The sequence below is a fragment of the Leucoraja erinacea genome, chromosome 11 (assembly GCF_028641065.1).
Source record: "Leucoraja erinacea ecotype New England chromosome 11, Leri_hhj_1, whole genome shotgun sequence".
Lineage (NCBI taxonomy): Eukaryota > Metazoa > Chordata > Chondrichthyes > Rajiformes > Rajidae > Leucoraja > Leucoraja erinaceus.
The window spans coordinates 24,272,716-24,295,009 of NC_073387.1; the positions used below are offsets into that span (position 1 = coordinate 24,272,716).

The window sequence follows — 22,294 nt, forward strand, 5'->3', positions numbered from 1 at the left end:
AGAGGGGGGAGATTTAAGAAGAACCTCAGAGGCAACTTTTTCACTCAGAGGAGATAGTTAAGGCAGGTACAATTACTTCATTAAAAAAAATGTTGGACAGGTACAGGGATTGGAAAGGTTGAGTGGGATATGGGCCAAACGCAGGCAGGTGGGACCAGTGTAGATGGGACATGTTGGGTGGTGTCTATACTATTATGACTTTTAAAGGATATTCTGACAGAGAAATGGATAGGATGGGTTTAGAGGGATATGGGCCAAATGCAGGCAAATGGGAATAATAGAGAATGCCAACTTGGTTGGCATGGGCAAGGTGGGCCGAAGGGCCTGTCTCCATGCTACACAGCTCTGTGACTCTCCCCACCCACTGACTCCCGCCATAAGAACAGTAGATTTGCAGCCATTTTGTGAGGGCTTGCGGTGAAGGGAACACAATCGCAAATCCCAGAGTTCCCACCTGTTTCATGGTAAACCTGCGACATCGCTACATTTATAACGGCACCGATGGCCTGTGACTGGTGTTGGATAACCGGGATGTGGTCAGTGATGTGTGGGAAGGAACTGCAGATGCCGGTTTACACCGAAGATAGATACAAAGTGCTGAAGTAACTCAACGTCTCTGGAGAAAAGGAATAGGTGACATTTTAGGTCAGAACCCTTCTTCAGACTGAAGAAGTCTCGACAGAGGTTTTCTCCAGAGATGCTGCCTGAGCTGCCGAGTTACTCCAGCATTTTGTGTCTATCTTCATGTGGTCAGTGAGGGGCAGAATCTGTGGGCTGTGGGTAATGGTGCTGATGTTCAGTATTGGGGGGGGGGGGGGGGGGGGGGGGGGGGGGGGGGGGGGGGGGGTACCACGCGCCTGTCTCACTGTCTTACCCCATCCCGCGGCATTGCCCAGTCAAAGTGCACAGCCACGTTGAACTCTGCCTCCACAGTGCAGTTGAGGACCAGCCTTTCCCCGACGAGCAGGTGTGGCCGATCCACGGTCAGGATGATGTTGTAGATCTTCCGTCCTTGGGAGGGAGGAAGAAGGGGGGGTGAAGACGTTAGACTTTATAGAGATACAGCACGGAAAGAGGCCCTTTGGCTCACGGAGTCTGTGCCGACCCAGTATACCAGCATTATCCTACACCGTGTGTGGACTTGGTGCCGACAGACGAGAGGCCGAAGCAAAGAAGTCGAAGCCAAAGAAACCGAATGGAAATGAGGCCGAAACGCCAATAAACCGAAAGATTACAAAGACGACACACCTACTAACCGAAAGGATGGGAGGCCTAACGGTTAGTTGGCATTTAGGCGTCCCATCCTCTTGGTATAAGCACCTGTGGTCAGGATCGAACCCGTGTCTCTGGTGCCGTAATGCCCCTGTCCCACTTAGGCGATTTTTTTAGGCGACTAGGCTGTTGCCACACGGTCGCCGGGGTCATGAGTCGTCTACTCAGTCGCCCAAAGAATCGTAGCGTTTTTTCTGGTCACCGCTGGATTTTGAAATGTTCAAAACGTTTCAGTGACGGATGGCTTGACGCCAACGCGCGTAGCTTGGCTTCTCCTGGCGTAGGTGCTGTCGTGGGTTGTCGACAGGATGACGTGTGTTGGCGCCGGTGCTGATTTTGGTGAATTCCATTGGCGACTACCTACGTCAACCGGCGTCAGGTACCGGTGACTCAATTGTTTTACCTTGTCGCATCTTGTCGTAGGCGGTCGTAGGTGGACATCCTAATGGGTCGCCGGTTGTCGGTAGCTTGACGTCGACTGGGTGGTAGGTTGTTGTAGACATTGTCCTGGGGGTGGGGGGTCCAGTCACCAGTTTTTCAGCGACCTGCTACAACAATGACAGTTGCCGGCAGTCGCCGAAACAATCGCCTAAGTGGGACAGGCCCATATGGCAGCAAGTCTACCACTGTGCCACTGTGCCGTCCCACAGGTGTTGGATATTAACGGGGTGAATACGGTGTGAGAGGGCAAGAGCGGATTCAAATACAAGCTAGGCGAGAGTGAATGGGAGCGTACTCTCAGTCCCTGGAGCTCAAACTCAAATTAATCAGCTCGGTGGAGATGACCTCAACTCAGGTCTAATGCAGACACAATATGGAAAGTATCTGATTGGGATGTATCGCACCTTGGATTGGGAACAGCTCTGCCCACAGTCATAGAGATAAAGAGCCACATTCACAGAGTCGTGGCCACTGAGCCATAGAGCAGAGAAACAGGCCAACCTGTTCCATGGTCCATGGAACCCCACGCTGTCACAGGGAGAACGTGCAAACTCCACACACACAGACAGCACTTGAGGCCAGGATCAAACCCGGGTCTCTGGCGCTGTGAGGCAGCATCTCTACCCACTGCGCTACTGTGCCGTCCCATTGCAATGGAGGTTATGATGTACCCGGCATTCATGGTGGCAGATGAAAGCTCCCGATTACAATCCAGACCGTGGGAGAGAGTCAGGGGGAGAGGATGAAGAGGTCGCGGTACATTGAAGCTTACCGAACGCTTGGATGATGTAAAGTGCAGATGAGAAGACTCTGGCACCAACGACAGTCTCGCAGGTCACGTACAGCAGGTTATCAAGCCTCTGCCTAGGAATGATCATCCCCTTCCTGTTGTCCCAGAAGACATTGACTCCATCGGGATAGATGACAGATGTCGGATCCTGCAAGTGGGCAGAAGGAGAACGAATTAGAGAGTCTGGAGACACCAGGAACGGTGCTGCTTGGGTCTAGAGCAAAAACACGGTGGCGCAGCGGTAGTGTTGCTGCCTCACAGCGCCAACGACCCGGGTTCCATTCTGACCACGGGTGCTGTCTGTGTGGAGTTTGCACGTACTCCTTGTGACTGCGTGGGTTTTCTCCAGGTGCTCTGTTTTCCTAACCATAGACGAGCGGGTTTGTAGGTTAATTATCCCTCTATAAATCGCCCCGGGTGGGTAGGGAGTGGATGCGAAAGTGGTTTAACGTAGAACTAGTGGGGCGGGTGATCGATGGCCAGCGCGGACTCGGTGGGCCAATTTTCCGTGCCATATCTCCAAAGTCTAAAGTAAAGCCTCAAGTCTAAACCTGTGGTGATCACCACAATATGCGTAAGAGATTAGGAAAGAACTGCAGATGCTGGTTTAAATCAAAGGTAGACGCAAAATGCTGGAGTAACTCAGCGGGACAGGCAGCATCTCCAGAGATGCTGCCTGTCCCGCTGAGTTACTCCAGCATTTTGAGTCCACGAAGATAAGGAGAGTCCTGATTCTTTGGATCCAGGAATACTGTCCGGGGCGTTTGGTGGGATCTCCCACTGGGATGTGCAAAGCGCGGATATACATTTCCACCACTGTTCTGGGATCCAGTGATTTTGTTTTGTTTACTTTAGAGGTACAGCATGGAAACAGGCCTTTCGGCCCATCAAGTCTGCGCCAACCATCGCCCTGCACACTGGATCTATCCTACCCACTAGGGACAATTCACAGAAGCCAATTAACCTATAAACCCACACTTCTTGCCGTCTGTGGAATTCTCTGCCTCAGAGGGAGGTGGAGGCAGGTTCTCTGGATGCTTTCGAGCTAGATAGGGCTCTGAAAGATAGCGGAGTCAGGGGATATGGGGAGAAGGCAGGAACGGGGTACTAATTGGAGATTCCAGAACAAGGGGTCACAGTTTAAGGATAAGAGGGAAGTCTTTTAGGACCGAGATGAGAAAATCATTTTTTACACAGACAGTGGTGAATCTGTGGAATTCTCTGCCACAGAAGGTAGTTGAGGCCAGTTCATTGGCTATATTTAAGAGGGAGTTAGATGTGGCCCTTGTGGCTAAATGGATCAGGGGGTATGGAGAGAAGGCAGGTACAGGATACTGAGTTGGATAATCAGCCATGATCATATTGAATGGCGGTGCAGTCTCGAAGGGCTGAATGGCCTACTCCTGCACCTATTTTCTATGTTCCTATGATCAGTCATGATCACATTGAATGGTGATGCTGGCTCGAAGGGCCGAATGGCCTACTCCTGCACCTATTGTCTATTGTCTATTGGGAGGAAACTGGAGAACCCGAAAACTCACGCAGTCACAGGGAGAACTTGCAAACTCCGTACAGACAGCACCTGTAGTCAGGATCGAACCCGGGTCTCTGGCGCTGTTAGGCAGCGGCTCTACCCGCTGCACTACTGTGGTGGTTCTGTGGGGTGGGGGGCTTTGTGGGGAGACAGGTTAGTGATGTCTCACCTCGCGCAGAGTGACGTTGAGGGATGGGATGGTCACCAAGCAGGGCACCGTGACCAGCGAACTGTTCACAATCAGAACCTGAGGCTGTTGGGTGCCGTTGGGCGATGAGCTGAGGAACGGGCTCTGGAGATCTGAAATGAACACAAACACTTTAATGCAGCATCATCCTCTCCCCCCAGACAGAGGGCCCACGTACTCCGCACTCTGTACCTTCCCCTTTGCCCCACCTATTGGACTTGACCTTGGCTTGATTGTAATTATGTATGGTATTATCTGATCTGATTGGATAGCAAGCAAAACAAAGCTTTACGCAGCAAATCACGTCAGAGTTAAGGTGGTGTTGGTGGTGACCCCATGTTTTTGAGCGGGGTATTATAAGTTCTTAGGTGAATAGGTTATGGGAGCAGAATTAGGCCATTCGGCCCCTTAAGTCTACACCGCCAGTCAATCATGGCTGATCTATCTTTCCCTCTCAGGAAAGTAATTCCCCTGACTCCCCATAACCCCTGACACCCTTACAAATCACCAACCTGTTGATCTCCGCCTTAAAAAGACCCATTGACTTGGTCTCCAATGCCGTCTGAAGCCCCTGTCCCACTTGGGCGACCTCCACCACGACCTCTGGGGACCTTAAGTGACTTTTTTTTAAATCAAGGTCGCGGTGACCTACGACCTCTGACCTTCCACGACTATGTGCACGACCTCCTACGATTATGTTGAAGACCTCCCTCAACTATGAAGAAAACCTCCTTTGACTACGTTGAAGACTGGCTTTGACCATATACGTTTTACGAGGATGGTCTTTGGCAAATTGGTCCGTGAATGAGCACGACCCCCTTCCACCTCAGAGGACCGCACTGAAAACTAACAACGGCCAGTGATGAGTGTTTACAGCTCAAATGATCACCTGATAAAATGATGTCATGTCTGCATTTTTTTCTCACTAAAAAATGCCTCCCAGGTTTTGTCTAAATCATTCTGAACCGTGCAAGCAAGGAACGAACTAGTTTGGAGGATGTTAATAAAAATACAACTACTATGTTTGCAGTAGCCCTTTTGCTTCAGAAGCCTTTTAAGAATGGCAAAGAGCAGGGGTGAAGAGGAAGCACAAGAAGAGGTCTCAATGGGTGAATGGAGATGATGTGATGGACTGTCCCAATGCAGCAGATGACTGGAATAGAGTGGTGCTGGGCTTTGACAAAAGATGGAACTTTAAGCACACATGTGTGGCAGTGGATGGCAAGCTTGCCATTCTTGTCCCTGTCCCTGTACCCCTCATTATCCTTATCGTACAGGATGGCATTCTGCTGGAACCATTCCTCAAGGTCCCCCTCCTGATGCCTGGTGAAGGTGTAGGGCATAACCTTCCTCCAGCCCTCCCTCACCACCAATGGGGCATCTGCCTCTGATGCTGTATCAGACACAGGAGAAAGGGCTGCTTTGCTGCCTTCAAATGAGGCAGTGAAGGATGGGGTGGTGGTGGGGGCATATACTACCACCCTGGTCTCCTCCTCCAGGGGTCTCTCATGCAGGGCTACCTCCTCCTGCACTACCACCTCCTGTGGCATCACCTCCTGCCACTCCTCCTCCTGGGTGGGCAACACCTGCATGGCAGGTTTTTTTGAGGGTTGTGCCCGCCCCCTGGGCTGCTGCCTTTTTGGTGCCATCTCTAAAACACAAGTCTCCTCTCCAAAAAGCTCTCCAGCTACGAATGAACATGCCTTGGAGTGAAAGAGGTGATGTTCTGCTGTTTAAATCACCTTTTTTTTCTACTGACCTCTTTTTCACCCCGGAGTTATTTCCTTCGAGTGCCTACGACTAGCATCATGACCTACTACGACCGACTTCGACTAGACCTACGACTAAAAAATAATCGATTTTTCCCACGGCGACCTATTTTTAGTCGCGGTCAATTTTTAACATTTTGAAAAAATACGCAACGACCAAGCTGAAACCTCGACTACGCGGAGACCACTCTCGACCGTGAAGGAGAGTGACGAAGACCTCCTACCACCTCGTGGCGACCTTGCCGTGACTATGGGTCGCGGGCAAACTCGCCAGAGGTCGCGGTGGAGGTTGCCCAAGTGGGACAGGGGCTTGAGTCTATGAATTCCACAGATTCACTACCCTCTGGCTAAAGAAATTCTTCCTCATCTCCTTCCTATAGATGCGTCCTGTTATTCAGAGGCTGTGCCCTCTGGTCCTAGACTCGCCCAGTAGTTGAAACATCCTCTCCACATCCACACTATCCGTGAACTTTCACTATTTGGTAGGTTTCAAGAGGTTTCCCCTCATCCTTCTAAACTCCAGCGAGCACAGGCCCATTGCCGTCAAACGCGCGCCATACGTTAACCCAACCATTCCTGGGTGAGTAAACCACCCTCAAATCCTCTGCCTCAGGTATAAAACGGCAAGACAGTCCCCGATCAGAGGAGGACCCAAGGCGTCGGATTCAGCTCTTCCAATGAGGTTGGGGAGTGCGGGACGAGCATGTCCCAGCACTGATGTTGAACCCTGGTCCCAACACAGACCACCGTCCCATTTCCTCCTCCTTCTTTCTGTACCAGGTCCAAGCGGCAGCTTTGTAAACAAAGTGGGGAAGGAGAGTTTCCTGTCCGCGTTCCCCTGGGATGCCCAGGAGCATACGGTCCCGGCCTCTATGCAAACACACGGCACACACTTCCTGTCCCTGACACCACTCTTGCTCACAGCCTCAGCCCCCCCACACGGCAGGGTAGAGCAGTCAGAAAAACAACCCTCAACTTGGCCTCCTCTCACCCACCGACACTTTACCCAAACCATCCCTGTGCAGCAACAGGCTCGCTGAGTGCTGGAGTAACTCAGCGGGTCAGGCAACGTCTGTGGAGAACGTGGATAAGTAACGTTTCACAAAGTGCTGGAGTAACTCAGCGGGTCAGGCAACGTCTGTGGAGAATATGAGTAGGTGATGTTTCAGGTCGGGATCTTCTTGAGTACAAAGAAGGGTCTAGGCCTGAAACATCACCTATCCATGTTCTCCAGGGACACTGCCTGACTCGCTGAGTTACTCCAGCACTTTATGTCTTTTTGTGTTATCCAGCATCTGCAGCTCCTTGTTTCTACATGGTTGCCACTTAACATGTTTTTGCAAAAGGTTTTGTTCATGGTAACCACTAATCACTAATTAACTAGCTATCCCTCTCAGCAATGGTACGAACGTGGTCAGTGTAGCGAGCTAAAGCAATTGATAAAGCAGTTCTTAGTTTCTAGTTTAGGACTAGCATAGATGGGGCATCTTGGTCAGCATGGATACTGATGGTATCTGTGGGCTGATGGCCCTGTTTCTGTGCTTTGGACCTTTAGACTTTAGAGATACATTGTGGCAACAGGCCCTTCAGCCCGCTGATTCCGTGCCGACCAGCGATCACCCCGTACACCAGCACTGTCCTACACACTTGAGACAGTTTACAATTTACAGAAGCCAATTAACCTACAAACGGAAGCACCCACCACATGGTCACAGGGAGAACGTGCAAACTCCGTACAGGCAGCACCCATGGTCAGGATCAAACTCGGGACTGTAGCATTGTGAGGCAGCAGCTCTACCCTCTGCGTCACTGTACCGCTCCAGAGGAACAGTGGACATCGAGATGCCCGAGATAGGCTACGATCCCATGGATTGGTGCTAGCTGCTAGAAGGGCTGAACAGCCTCCTCTTCATGGCTGACGACACATCCTCTCTCTCTCACGCTGGTCACACTCTGCGATGGCAGCTCGTGCCACCCTGGCCATGCTCTCATCTCGCTGCCACCATCGGGAAGAAAGTACAGGGGCCTCTAAACCGTGATCTTCATCTTAGCCTCTTGCACACGACACCACACCTACAAGTTGCACTGCACCACTGTACACTCAGAAACAGCTTCTGAGAAACCAGAGCACCCAGAGGAAACTCACGCGGTCACAGGGAGAACGTGCAAACTCCGTACAGACAGTACCAGTCGCCAGAATTGAACACGGGTCTTTGTGTGAGGCAGCAACTCTATCCGCTGTGCCAGTCTGCAACCTCTGTTTTTTCGCATATAGTTACTACACACATGCTTTGACGCCCTAAGAAAGGCCATCTACCCAGTAACTGATGCCACCCTGACCTGGATGTCTACTCTTAATCTACAGCTTTAGGCTGTGCTCGCCATACGCAAGAAGAAGAGGAAGATACACATGCACAATCATAGTCCAATACAAGAGGGTAAGAATAGTAGATGAAGCGGTGGCAATACACAAGAGTCAAGGTAGATATACATGGATGTGCGACGTTTCAGTTTGGGACCCTTCTTGAAACTGATTGTAGTGGGGGGGGGAGGCAAAAGCTGGAAGAGGGGAGGGGCAGCACAAAGGGTGGTGAGTGATAGATGGGTACACATGTGAAGGGGGGCTGATAGGTGGATGGTTGGACAAAGGCCAGAGTTGACAATGTATATGTTGTGTGTTGCTGTGTTTATGGGTGTGTAAAGCTGCAGCAGACCAGAGTTTTATTGTTCCCCCTGCTGAAGCGTTTGACAATTAAAACACTGCTGCCGCACTCTTCACCCCTAGTGTGGTGTCTGCCCGTCTTTACCATCTGGACTACCCGCCCCCCCACCCCCGGCAAAATGGAGCAGTCAACCGGAGAAATGCCACAAACGACCTCTCAACACGACTCCCACAACAGGCCTGAGGAACAACGGGCAGAAAACCATCACCGATCCTTTGGACTTTCTCCGTCCCCCTCCCCGCGATGCTTAGAAACTCCCCTGCTTCCTGCCCTTGCTCAGATCCAGCCACCCATCCAACGCTCCCCTCTCCCACCAGCCCCAACTCAAACCCAGGGTCCTCACGTCAGGATCCTTCGCCTGCCATCCCTTGAACCAAGATTGTGGAATGTGACCTCCAGTGAAGATCTGATGACTGGTGACTATTGAAAATTGCTATTGAGCAGACCAAGCCCCTGGGCTAAGATCACAATCCGGCATCAAAGCCCAACTTGGGTCTTGTCTCGATTCATTTCCGAGGAAGCCCACCGGCTGTAATATTCTCCCTCGCTGCACCAATGACCTGGTTTGTCTGCTCCCAATATAATGGTTGGTTCTCAGAATCCTCTCTGCTGGGTGGGATGAGTCAGATTTAATATTTAACATAGATCGATTGGCCTCGTGGGTTCAACGGTTCAATGGTACTTTATTGCCACCGGCATCTATGTAGAGCGAAATTCTTTGGTCGGCATTGTGGCAGCGGCAAATGGGAAAGCAGCGAAGATTCCAGAGAGGAAGCCAAGTTGATACGTTTTGGAGCAGAATTAGGCCATTCAGCCCATCGAATCTACTCCGCCATATAATCATGGCCGATCTATCTTTCCTTTCAACTCCATTCTCCTCCCTTCTCCCTGTAACCCCAGACACCCGTACTAATCAAGAACCTGTCCATCTCCGCTTTAAAAGTATCCAATGACTTGGCTTCCACAGCCGTCTGTGGCAATTAATTCGACAGATTCACCACCCTCTGGCTGAAGAAATTCTTCATCTCCTTTCTAATGAAGAAATTCTTCATCTCCTTTAATTCTGAGGCTGTGGCCTCTGGTCCTAGACTCGCCCACTAGTGGAAAAATCCTCTCCGCCTCCACTCTAGCCTGGCCTTTACCTATTCGGTAGGTTTCAATGAAGACCCTCTCATCCTTCCAAACACCAGCGAGTACAGGCCCAGTACTGTCAAACTCTCATCATAAGTTACGACTCAGTATATAGAAACAAAGAACTGCAGATGCCAGTTAAAACACAAAAGGCTCCCAATCCAAAACATTACCTATGCATGTTCTCCCTCTGTCCCGCTACGTTACTCCAGCACTTGCTGTCATTTTCCAAGTTAAGATTCTACATTCTTGGACAACTTTGAACTTGAAGGGTACAAGGTGGCGGCTCTTGTGCACTGCCTCAGCTGAACCTATTATTCTTACACTATTGTACTTGAGTGTGATTGTGCCTGTGTGTAGTAAGATATTTACAGGACTGTATGCAAAAAAAGAGTGTTGCAGCGGATAGAGTTGCTGCCTTACACCGTCAGGGGCCCGGGTTCGATCCTGACTACTGCTGCTGTTTGTACGGAGTTTGCATGTTCTCCCTGTGACCGCGTGGGTTTCCTCCGGGGGCTCCGGTTTCCTCCCACATCCCAAAGACGTGCGGGTTTGTAGGTTAATTGGCCCTAGTGTGTAGGGAGTGGGTGAGAAAGTGGGATAATATAGAACAGGCGATTGATAGTCAGCGTGGGGTCGGTGGGCCGAAGGGCCTGTTTTGATGCTGTATCTCTAAATTAATCTACAAATAAAGGAATGTTCCTACATGTGACATTAAAGCGCCACTGACTGAGTGGTGAATCTCTGGAACTCTCTGCCACAGAGGGTAGTTGACGCCAGTTCATTGGATATATTTAAGAGGGAGTTAGATGTGGCCCTTGTGGCCAAGGGAATCAGAGGGTATGGAGAGAAGGCAGGTACGGGATACTGAGTTGGATGATCAGCCATGATCATATTGAATGGCGGTGCAGGCTCGAAGGGCCGAATGGCCTACTCCTGCACCTAATTTCTATGTCTATGTTTCTATGACCCATTGAGGCACTGAGGGAACTATATACCATGTTAACAATGCAACATTGGCACACAGAGTCTTTTGCCCAGAGAAGGGGAATCGAGAACCAGAGGACATAGATTTAAGGTGAGTGGGGAATGATTTAATACGAATTTGAGAGGCAACTTTTTCACACAGAGGGTAGTGGGTGTATGGAACAAACTGCCAGAGTAAGTAGTTGGGGCAGGGACTATAGCACCGTTCACAAAATAATTAGGTATGTGGAAAGGACAGGATTGGAGGGATAGGGCCAAACACAGGCAGGTGGGGCTAGTGTAGATGGGAAATGTTGGTTGGTGTGGGAAGTTGGGCCTGTTTTCACACTTTCTGCACCAATTGATCAATTGACCCATGGAAACCTTGAGGCAATGCACCATTGCAGCAATGCATCACAACCAAGAGCCACTGAGCCATTGAGGCCCCTGCAGAAGCTGTCGCTGAGGGGTCGACGGAGCTCGGAGAGTGAGGTTTCTCGGTCTAACCCTGGGTACTGCCTGGGTAGATGTCGCCACGTCCTGGAGCTCCACAACAGGGCAAAGGTCTGGCTGGTTGTGAACCACCTTCTGAGTCTTGTCCCCATCTCCCTCCACCCCTTCCCCACCATCCCCAGCTCATTCTGCAGTGGCACTAGCCTGGGGAGAGATAGTCAGAGACCCCAACACCAGGGCTCCTCGCCTCAACCCTCTCCCCCCCCCCCCCCCCCACCCCTCTCCCTTCTCCTCTTCTCTACTCCCCTCTCCTCCCCTCCCCATCCCCACTCTCCCCCTTCTCCTCTCCTCTCATCTCCTCCTCGCTTCACCCTCCTCGTCCTCTCCCTCCCTCTCAGAGTAGTGCACGTGTTGGGTTAGTGTGGGCAGGATTACTATGTGGGTACCAGAGAGACATACAACACCGAGACAAGCCCTTTGGCCCTCCATGTCCATGCTAGCCATTATCCACCCATTTATATCAACATAGAACAGTACAGCACAGGAGCAGCCCCATGGGACCACAATGTCTGTGCCAAACATGGTGCCAAGACCTCTTCTTGTCTGCCTGTACATGATCCATATCCTTCCATACCCTGCATATCCATGTACCCATCCAAAAGCTTCCACCGCCAGCCCTGACATCACATTCCAGGCACCAGAAAACCATCTGTAACAAAACTTGCCCGCACATCTCCTTTAAACTTTGACCCTCCCTTCTTAAAAATCCTCGTCTTTTCCTTTCTCAACTTATTCTTTGGCATAACTAGTTCAGACAGATGTAGGATTATTCAATTTCTTCTAAATACAGACTGAACAAACACTTCCTCGTTATTCTCTTCCTCCCCTTCTCCCTTCTCCCTCCCCTCACTCTTTCTCCCTCTCTGTCTGTCTCTCCCTCTCTGTCCCTGTCTATCTCCCTATCTCTCTGTCTTTTTCTCTCTCTCTCTGTTGCTCTTTCTCCATTATTCTCTCTCTCTCTATGTCTCTCTCTCTCTCTCCCTCTCTTCCTGTTTCTCTCTCTCTCTCCCTGTCTTTTTCTCCCTGTCTCTCTCTCTCTGTCTCTTCCTCTCTCACCCTCTCTCTCTCTCTCCTTGTCTCCCTCTCTCTGTCTCTCTCTCCATCTCTCTCTCCCAGTCTCTCTCTCTCTGTCTCTCTCCATCTCTGTCTCTCCCTCCCTGTTTCTCTGTACCCTCTCTCTCTGTCTCTCCCTCCGTCTCTCTCTCTCTCTCTCCCTCTCTCTCTCTCTCTCTCTCCCTCCCCCTCTCTCTCTCTCTCTCTGCCTCTCTCTCCATCTCTCTCTCATTCCCTCACCCTCCCACCCCATCTTTCCCTCTCTCTCTCCCTATCTCTCCCCTTCTTTTCCTCTCCCTATCTCTCTCTCTCCCTCCCTCCCTCTCTGCCATGTAAAACTAAAGGAACTCAACATTTGCAAAACGTAAGCAGCATTTTAAAACAGTGCCTTCTTACTTCAAATCAGTTCAGTAACAAAAACATGGCTTATTCTTGAGGGTTAAACAGTTGTCACACTTTAAGGTTACTTGTATAGTTTAAAGCCCTTAGACTAAGGGATGTGGTGAGATGTGATGTGTGGGACATCCAGCCAACATTCGCACATCTGAAGCTGTGCACGAGGGCAGAGGTTGGAGAAGATGTGACCAGGGCAGGTGCTGGATCCAGGGGGAACGGGCAACTGTTTAGTTTAATTTAGTTTAGTTTATTGTCACGTGCACCAAGGTACCGTGAAAATATTTTTTGTTACGTGTTAACCAGTCAGCGGAATGTTTATACATGATTACAATCGAGCCGCCCACAGTGTCCAGATACAGGATAAAGGGAATAATGTTTTGTGCAAAATAAAATCCAGTACAGTCCGATTAAAGATAGTCCAAGGGTCTCCAATGAGGTAGAAGGTAAGTCAGGACCGCTCTCTAGTTGGTTACAGGATTGTTCAATTGCCTGATAACAGCTGGGAAGAAAGTGGGCTACAAGGGGTGGCACGGTGGTGTCGCGGTGGAGTTGCTGCCTTACACCGCCAGAGACCCAGGTTCAATCCTGACCTCAGGTGCTGTGTCTATGTATGTGGAGTCTGCATGTTCTCCCAGTGTGTAGTGAGTGGATGAGAAAGTGAGATAACATAGAACTGGTGTGAACAGGCCGGCATGGACTCGGCGGGCCGAAGGGCCTGCCTCCGTGCTGTTTCTTTCAACCAATCAATCAATTCTGCTTTTCATTTAGATTCCAACATCTGCAGATTAGTTTGTTTTCCCATTTCACTTTGAGATTGGGATGTGGAAATTGAAACAGGCTGGTGTCTATCAGGCAGCGATCTGTCCCTCTGGACTTCTGCAGCAAATCCCGCAACCCAGGAATGGGGAATTATAATCCCAGGACAGAATAACGGCGGATATTGCCTGGGCTACACGCCAGCCAGTAATCCCAGTCAAAATTACACCTGCACTTGTCTGACCTCAACTGCTCTTCAGTATTCCCAAAGCTTGACTTTGCTTGTAGTTTGGATTTTACTTTAGAGATACAGTGTGGAACACGTGCCAACCAGCAGTTACCCCGTACACTGGCCTCGCACCACACATAGGGACAATTTACCTTTTTATTCTACCAACGCCAATGAACCTACAAAACTCTTTGTTTTTGGCGCGTGGGAGGAAAACGGAGCACACGGTGAAAACTTCTCAGGGAGAACGTACAAACTCCGTATAGACAGAATCGAACCCGGGTCTCGACACTACCACTGTGCACCGTGCTGCCCTTAACCGCTCCTCAATATCCGAAGGGCCGAATGGCCTACTCCTGCACCTATTGTCTATTGTCTATCCAGTTATCTGGTAAAAGGTCCCATGAACCGTGGTCCTTCAGCGCGCAGTGAGGTGACAGTCCCCTCATATCCACCAGCCGTGACAGAGTGCTCCTTACCTTTCACAAAGATGTACACGCTGATCGCATTCACCCCGTCCACTATCGGTCCGGCGAAGTGGTAATGGCAGCGGTAGTACCCGGTGTCGCTGGCTCTCGCCCTCGTTAGCACCAGGGTCTTGCAGTACTGCTGTGCAGGGGAACCCTTGCAATCCTTGACGCTCACGCTCCTCCCTCCCGCCTCCTCCGGCCTGAACAGCGGCGACTTGCTGTCTTCTTCCACGCTCACCTTCCCCGGACACGACCAGCCCAGGGAACTCTGACCCCTGAAACAAGCACACAGAACGAGCGGTCCATGAGAGATGGAGCCTGGACTAGAGGACGTCAGCTACAGGGAGAGACGTGGATTGTTTTACTCTGGAATGCTGGAGGTTGAGGGAATGCCGGACCTGATAGATGTTTATAAGATTACGAGAGGCATAGATAGGGTAGACAGTCAGAATCTTCCATGGTGGAAATGTCAAAGACTAGAAGACATAGCTTTAAGGTGAGAAGGTCAAAGTTTAAAGGAGATATGTGGGTCAGAGGGAGACTTTTGGATAAGCACATGGATATGCAGGGAATGGAAGGATATGGATCACGTGCAGACCAAGAAGATTAGATAGGAGGTTAATAAGAGTTGTTCTTGGCATCATGTTCAGTACAGACATTGTGGGCCGAAGGGCCTGTTGCTGTGCGGTATTGTTTATGTTGTTAAGAGCAAGTGTGTCAAGGGTGTTCAGAGAACCAGGGGCAAGTGCAGCCGTGGTCAGGCGAGGGAAATGCTGGCATCCATGAATAGATCAGGATATGGACACAGAGGGAGCTCAGCGGGACGAGGGGAACCGGCATTGCTTATGAAAGGACAAGAGGTTTATGTGAGTTCCTTGTGAAAATCTAACAAGCAGAATGGATAAACCACAGAAAAAAGTCACAAAGTGCTGGAGTAACTCAACAATAGTGTTAGTATATATATATATTTGTACACACCCACACACAACTTTTGTTCTCATTTATTATATTGTTCACAAGTGTACTACGTTTACATATTGTGTTGTGCTGCTGCAAGTAAGAAATTCATTGTTCTATCTGGGATCTACGACAATAAAACACTCTTGACACTTGACTGCTGGTCGTCACGGATTCTGTGGGCTGAAGGGACTGTTTCCGCATTGTATCTCTAAACGCGTTGTATCTCAAAAAGATTTGAGTATAGGAGCAGGGAGGTTCTACTGCAGTTGTACAGGGTCTTGGTGAGACCACACCTGGAGTATTGCGTACAGTTTTGGTCTCCCAATCTGAGGAAAGACATTCTTGCCATAGAGGGAGTACAGAGAAGGGTCACCAGACTGATTCCTGGGATGGCAAGACTTTCCTATGAAGAAAGACTGGATAGACTCGGTTTGTACTCGCTAGAATTTAGAAGATTGAGGGGGGATCTTATAGAAATTTGCAAAATTCTTAAGGGGTTGGACAGGCTAGATGCAGGAAGATTATTCCCGATGTTGGGGAAGTCCAGAACTAGGGGTCACAGTTTAAGGATAAGAGGGAAGTATTTTAGGACCGAGATGAGAAAATCATTTTTTACACAGAGAGTGGTGAATCTGTGGAATTCTCTGCCACAGAGGGTAGTTGAGGCCAGTTCATTGGCTATATTTAAGAGGGAGTTAGATGTGGCCCTTGTGGCTAAAGGGATCAGGGGTTTTGGAGAGAAGGCAGGTACAGGATGATCATATTGAATGGCGGTGCAGACTCGATGGGCCGAATGGCCTCTACTCCTGCACCTATTTTCTATGTTTCTATGTCTCTAAACTAAACTAAACTAAAGCCTCCCCTAAGCTCTGCAATTTCCTGCTTCATTCCTCCAGTCTGAAGAAGGGTCCCGACCTGAAACGTTATCTGCCCATTCCCTGTCTGACTCTTATTCCTCCTAAACCATGGCCAGAGGGAACCGCTGAGGATGAAGCCTCTTTTCCGGTGTTCTCTGGGCAAAGGGACATAAACAGTATCCCTCAGAAGCTGTTTAATACACAAAAGCGCAGGAAGTCTTTTTGATTTGAATGTTGATTTCTCTAATTTCAAGTAACCCCTGTGTTCCCTCTCCTCACACCTCCCCCCACTCTAGTCCTAACAGTTCCACTGTCCGCATCTCCATATCCCTTCATTATCACCTCTTCCCCAGCCAACAATGGGCCCTTATGGACTCCACCTTTCCTTGGTCATCTATTGCTGGTCCTGTCTTTTCTTACCTCCAGTTCCCTCCCCTATACTTTCAGTCCGAAGAAGGGTTCCAACCCAAAAATGTTACCTATCATTTTTCTCCAGAGATGTTGCCTGACCTGCTGAGTTACTCCAGCACTCTGTGTCTATCTTCAGTATAAATCAGCAGACACAAAGTGCTGGAGTCAGGCAGGCAGCATCTGTGGGGAACATGTACTGTGTCTTCTCCAGAGATATTGCCCAACCTGATGAGTTACTCCAGCGCTTTGCGTTCCAGTTTCCATTGCATTCCATTGCAGGTTTAGTGTTAGCTGTCCAATATATAACAGTCGTGATTGACAAGGGCCGGATATAAGATATTGGGATATTAAAAAAATGAATTGCAGATGCTGGTTTATTCCAAAGAAAGACACACATTGCTGGAGTAACTCAGCAGGTCAGGCAGTATCTGGAGAAAATGGATAAATGAGCTTAGAGATACAGCACGAAAACAGGCCCTTCAGCCCACAGAGTCCACACTGACCTGCGATCACCCATTACACTAGTACTTAACCTAAGCCAATTTACAATTTAACCTAAGCCGATTCATCTAAAAACCTGCACGTCTTTAGAGTGTGGGTGGAAACTGGAGCAGCCAGAGAATACGCATGCAGTTGCATGAAGAATGTGTAAACTCCGCACACAGTCAGCACCTGCAGTCAGGATCGAACCCAGGTTCTGGCGATGTTGAGGCAGTGGCTCTACCGCTGCACCACCGTGCCGCCCTTGAATTCAGATTGAGTGTGAAGAAGGGTCCCGACCCGAAACGTCACCTATCCATGTTCTCCAGAGATACTGCCTGACCCACTGAGTTACTCCAGCACTCTGTGTCTATCACAATATACTGGGAAGCTGTTTTCTCTGGCAGTTACAGAGATATTGCCAATCTTGTAGAGATGATCAGACAAGAGAAAAAAACATTTCTCCCTAATCGCTCTCAGCCTGAGCAGGCTGCAGGCCAGAAACACACACAGAGGAAAGCCTTAGCCTTTGCTGTTGATCCCAATGCGTGGTTGAGGGGGGAGATATGGGGGGCAGTGAACCCAGGGGGAGGGGGGGTGAGGTGAGTTTAAAGCACTTTGCTTAGCTTGCTTTTAATTGACTCTGAGTTGAGCCGTTGGAAATATCAACATTATCTCAAACGTCACCAGAGCTGAGCCGGAACATTATGAATAAGGAGTAAGCCATTTAGAACGGAGACGAGGAAACACTTTTTCTCACAGAGAGTGGTGAGTCTTTGGAATTCTCTGCCTCAGAGGGCGGTGGAGGCTGGTTCTCTGGATGCTTTCAAGAGGAAGCTAGACAGGACTCTTAAAAATAGCAGAGTCAGTGGATATGGGGAGAAGGCAGGAATGGGGTACAGATTGGGGATGATCAGCCATGATTACATTGAATGGCGATGCTGGCTCAAAGGGCCGAATGGCCTACTCCTGCATCTATCGTCTATTGTCTATTGTCTATTAGACTCCAGCTGACCCAGATGTCTATCAGTGAGGCGCTGGGGATAAGGGGAGGGGAGGGGAGGTGGTAGAAGGGCAAACCATTCAATGGAGCCGAGTGACACAGTAACACAGCGGTAGAGCTGCTGTCTCATGGCGCCAGAGACCCTGGTTCGATCCTGCTTACAGGTGCTGCCTGCACAGAGTTTGCACGTTCTCCCCGTGACTCGTGGGCTTTCTCCAGGATGTGCGGGTTGTTTGTAGGTTAATTGGCTTCCAGAAATTGTAAATTGCCCCTAGCGTGTAGGATAGTGCTAGTGTACGGGGTGTTCGCTGGTCGGTGTGGTGGGCTGATGGGCCTGTTGCCGCACTGTATCTTTAAAGTCTAAAGTAAAGTCTAAAGAATAGAACGTGGAACTGGAGGAATGTTCGTTGGCAGAGATGGGGGGGGGGGGGGGGGGGGGGGGGGGGGGGGGAGGGGAGAGGGCAAAGCTCGCCAGTGGGGGTTAGAAGACCAGGTGACCTCTGGCTGGGGAGAATAAGAGAGCAGGGAACTGGGACTGAGGGAGTAGATGAGTTTAGTTTAGAGATACAGCATGGAAACAGGCCCTTCGACCCTCTGCACTGACCATCGATCAACTGTATACACTACTTTTATGTAATCCTACTTTCATCCACTACCTGCCCGCTCGGGGCAATTTACAGAAGCCAATTAACCTGCAAACCCGCACATCTTTGGGATGTGGGAGGAAACCGAGACACCCAGAGAAAACCCACAGTGGGTGGGCCAAATGCAGGCAAATGGGACCAGTGTAGATGGGGCATCTTGGTTGGTATGGACGAGTTAGGCCAAAGGGCTGTGCAACTCTATAAGTAGAGGGGCTGGTTAGCTAACTTCCATAGTGGAGGCTGGATGCCCATTGCTAGAGTCATAGTCATAGAGTACAGAAACAGGCCCTTTGGCCCAACCTCCCTATGCTGACCACGATGCCACATCTACACTAGTCCCACCTGCCTGCATTTGGCCCATATCCTTCTAAACCTATTCTATCCATGTACCTGTCAAAAATGTTTTTTAACTGTTGCGATAGTACCTGCCTCAACTACCTCCTTTGGCAGCTCGTTCCAATTACCCACCACCCTTTGTGTGAAAAGGTTACCCCCCAGGTTGCTATTAAATCTTCCTCTCCCCCCCCACCTTAAACCTATGTCCTCTGATGCTTTATTCCTCTGCTTTGAGCAAAAGACTGTGCATTTACCAAGTCTATTCCTCATGTGATTCCTCATGCCTCGCTACTACAAACAATCTGAAGAAGGGCCCCGACCCGAAACATCACCTATCCATGTTCTCCAGAGATACTGCCTGACCTACTGAGTTATTCCAGCATTCTGTGTTTTTTTTGCTCAAGATCCCAGCACCTGCAGTTCGATGACTAGTGGCTGTTTCCGCCAGGGTTGGGACGAGGAGAGATTGTGTTTGGGGGTCAGACGCAGGAAACTAGGCAGGATGGTAGTAGCCACACCAGTTGCCGCACTCACCTGCACGTGATGGAGAGAGCGCCCCCTGCAGTGATGGAGTACTCCGTCCCGGTGACGTTGACGATGGTGGGAGCTGTCATGGAGGAACCTCTTATCAGACCTACGGAAAAAACAGAGAGATTCAAATCACTCCAACTATTCAACAGTCTGCCGAAGCTGCTCCTTTCCTGTAGTGGAATACAATATTGTTCAGAGCTCCCTGAAAGTGGCAACACTTGAGTAGAGAGAGCGGTAAAGAAGGCGTACAGTACACTTGCCTTCATCAGTCGGGGCTTTGAGTACAAGATTCAGGAAATCATGATGCGGCTCTATAGGATTTTGGTTAGGCTGCATTCAGGGTATTGCTCGCAGTTCTGGTCACCCCATTTCAGGAAGGATGTGGACGTTTTGGAGAGGGTGCAGAGGAGGTTTACCAGAATGCTGGGGTCTGGATGAGAAAGTATTAGCTATAAAGAGAGGTTGGACAGACTGGGATTGTTTTATCTGGAACATCAGAGGTTAAGGAGGAGTTTGATAGAAGTATATAAAATTATGAGTGGCATAGATGGGGTAGATAGTCAGAACCTTTACCCCAGGGTGAAAATGTCCAACACTAGAGGGCATAGTTTTTTAAGGTGAGAGGTTATTGGAGACGTGTGGGGGAAGTTTTTTTACAGAGAGGGTGGGGGCCGGGAACGTGCTGCCGGGGGTGGTAGTGGAGGCAGATACAATAGTGGCGTTTGAGGCTTGTAGATAGGCACATGGATATGCGGGGAATGGAGGGATATGGATCATAGGAATCGGAGGAGATTAGTTTAACTAGGCATCATGTTGGGCATGGATATTGTGGGCCGAAGGGCCCTTTCCTGTGCTGCACTGTTCTCTGTTCTATGAATAAGAAGAGATTAGACAGACTGATCCTGTACTCAAATATAACACAGCACGAATCGCTGGTAACACTCAGCAGGTCAGGAACCATCTGTGGAGAAAGAAACACAGTTAATATTGCAGCTCGATGACTCGTCATTAGAGCATACGTGTTCGAGTTCAGAAGCAAGAAAGGCGGTTTCACCAAAAGGCAGAAAGATCCTTTCATGGTTGGTGTTGTTTGTAGCATCTATCAGGGACTTGGATGAGAATGGAGGGAGTATGATCAGTGAGTCTACTGATGACTCGGAAACTGGTGGGGTCGCAGAGAGTGGTTTCAAGATACAGCCTGAAAGTTGGCCAGATCCCCGACAGATGGAATGTAATTTGGACCAGTGCAAAGTCATGCACTTTGGGAGGTCACGTTTGTCCAATCTCTCGTTGCCTCCACAGGCCTCTACTCCAGGCAACGGCTGGTGAATCTCTTTTTGCCCACTCTCTTATTAATGCTCGTGGACATGCCGAATCTTCTCAAAGTAGAAAAGCTGACGTGCTTTATTGATCACAGCATCAGTGTGAAGGGACCAGCTCAAGTTGCTGGTGATATGGAAGTTAGGAGCTTGAAGCTGCCCACCTTCTCCACCGCGGCTCTGTTGATGCTGTTGATAAGGACAGGGTGTTCTTTGCTTCATTTCCATCACCTCAGGGTTAGACTCAGTGTGCAAGGGACTTTCGACCAGTGGCCCTCAGTAATGAAGTGCTTTTGGTGACTATATGGAAGTTAGGACCTAGACCCACTGCTTGAAGATCCACAGAGGACTGCCCACCTTCTCCACCACGGCTCTGTTGATGCTGTTGATGAGGACAGGGTGTTCACCCCCTTGCTTCAACTCTTCCATCCTGCTGACCTCATGGGTTAGACTATTGTGCAGACAACACTATTGTCTGGTTCAGCAACCCGAACGCCCAGGGAACGATGGAGATCGCAGAGAGTGGTAGACATTGCCTGGTCCATCACTGGTACTGATCTCCCCACCATCAAATGGATCTACAGGAGGTGCTGCCTCAAAATGGCAGCCAGCATCTTCAAAGACCCACACCACCCTGGCCACACCAACATCTCATTGCTACCATCGGGAAAGTACAGGAGATGGAAAACCGTGACCTCCACGTTCAAGAACAGCTTCAGCCTTCCCAGTAATCTTCAAGCCCTCGAACACTGCCCAACTTCAACCTCAGCAACTATGATCTTCTATGGACATCACGTGCTGGAGAAACTCAGCGGGTCACGCCTTTAATGTTTAGAACGTAGAGTGGTTACATGTGTTCATGATACTATGTATTTTTTTTTATTTCTATTTTTTCATGCACAATACACTGGTTGAGCAACGTTTTTTTTTTTTCCTCTGGGTATGCAATACTCAGGAAATGACAATAAAGATATACAATACAATATTGTCATCTCTGGAGAGTATTATAGGTGATGTTTCAGGTCAGGGCCATTCTTTCATCTAGAGATGCTGCCTGACCCTCTGAGTTACTCCAGCACTTTTGTACATTAACCAGCATCTGCAGTTCTTTGTTTCTACATGATCTTATACAGACTGTGTCATTGGTTCCACTACGGATGTTAGTTTTGCACATTTATGGCACATATACCTACTTTTTACTGATTATTTACTGATTAATTTATTGTATTTATTATCATATGCTATGCGCGTTATCGTTTCATGGTCTTGAAAAGTTGCAGTAAGTAAGAATTTCATTGTTCCGTTACTGGTACACATGACAATTACACACACAGACTCCTGGACTAACACCTGGAATGGGCAGGTTGTTTTACGAAGACAGGGTTTGTATCTCCTCTCTGCAGAGGTTGTTCTCCTCCCCTCTCCGGCGGGAGTTACGTGAGACCCTCTCACACTGCTCCCCCTTTCCGACACCCACTCTTCTCCTTCTGTTCCACTACGTTCCGACCGAGTAGGCCTGACGA

The 22,294-nt window shown here is 49.5% G+C and overlaps 1 protein-coding gene across 1 annotated transcript in view; it reads right to left on the reverse strand.

The window, feature by feature from the left end:
* The window catches only part of LOC129701585 (vascular endothelial growth factor receptor 3-like), a 61,787-nt gene extending 40,825 nt beyond the window's left edge, over window positions 1-20,962 (reverse strand). The window contains 5 exon segments of the mRNA XM_055642858.1: window positions 875-1,011; window positions 2,486-2,651; window positions 4,207-4,337; window positions 14,240-14,505; window positions 19,456-20,962. Coding sequence (XP_055498833.1) covers window positions 875-1,011; window positions 2,486-2,651; window positions 4,207-4,337; window positions 14,240-14,505; window positions 19,456-19,718 — 963 coding nt within the window. The 5' untranslated portion in view covers window positions 19,719-20,962.
* Window positions 20,963-22,294: the final 1,332 nt, after the last annotated feature.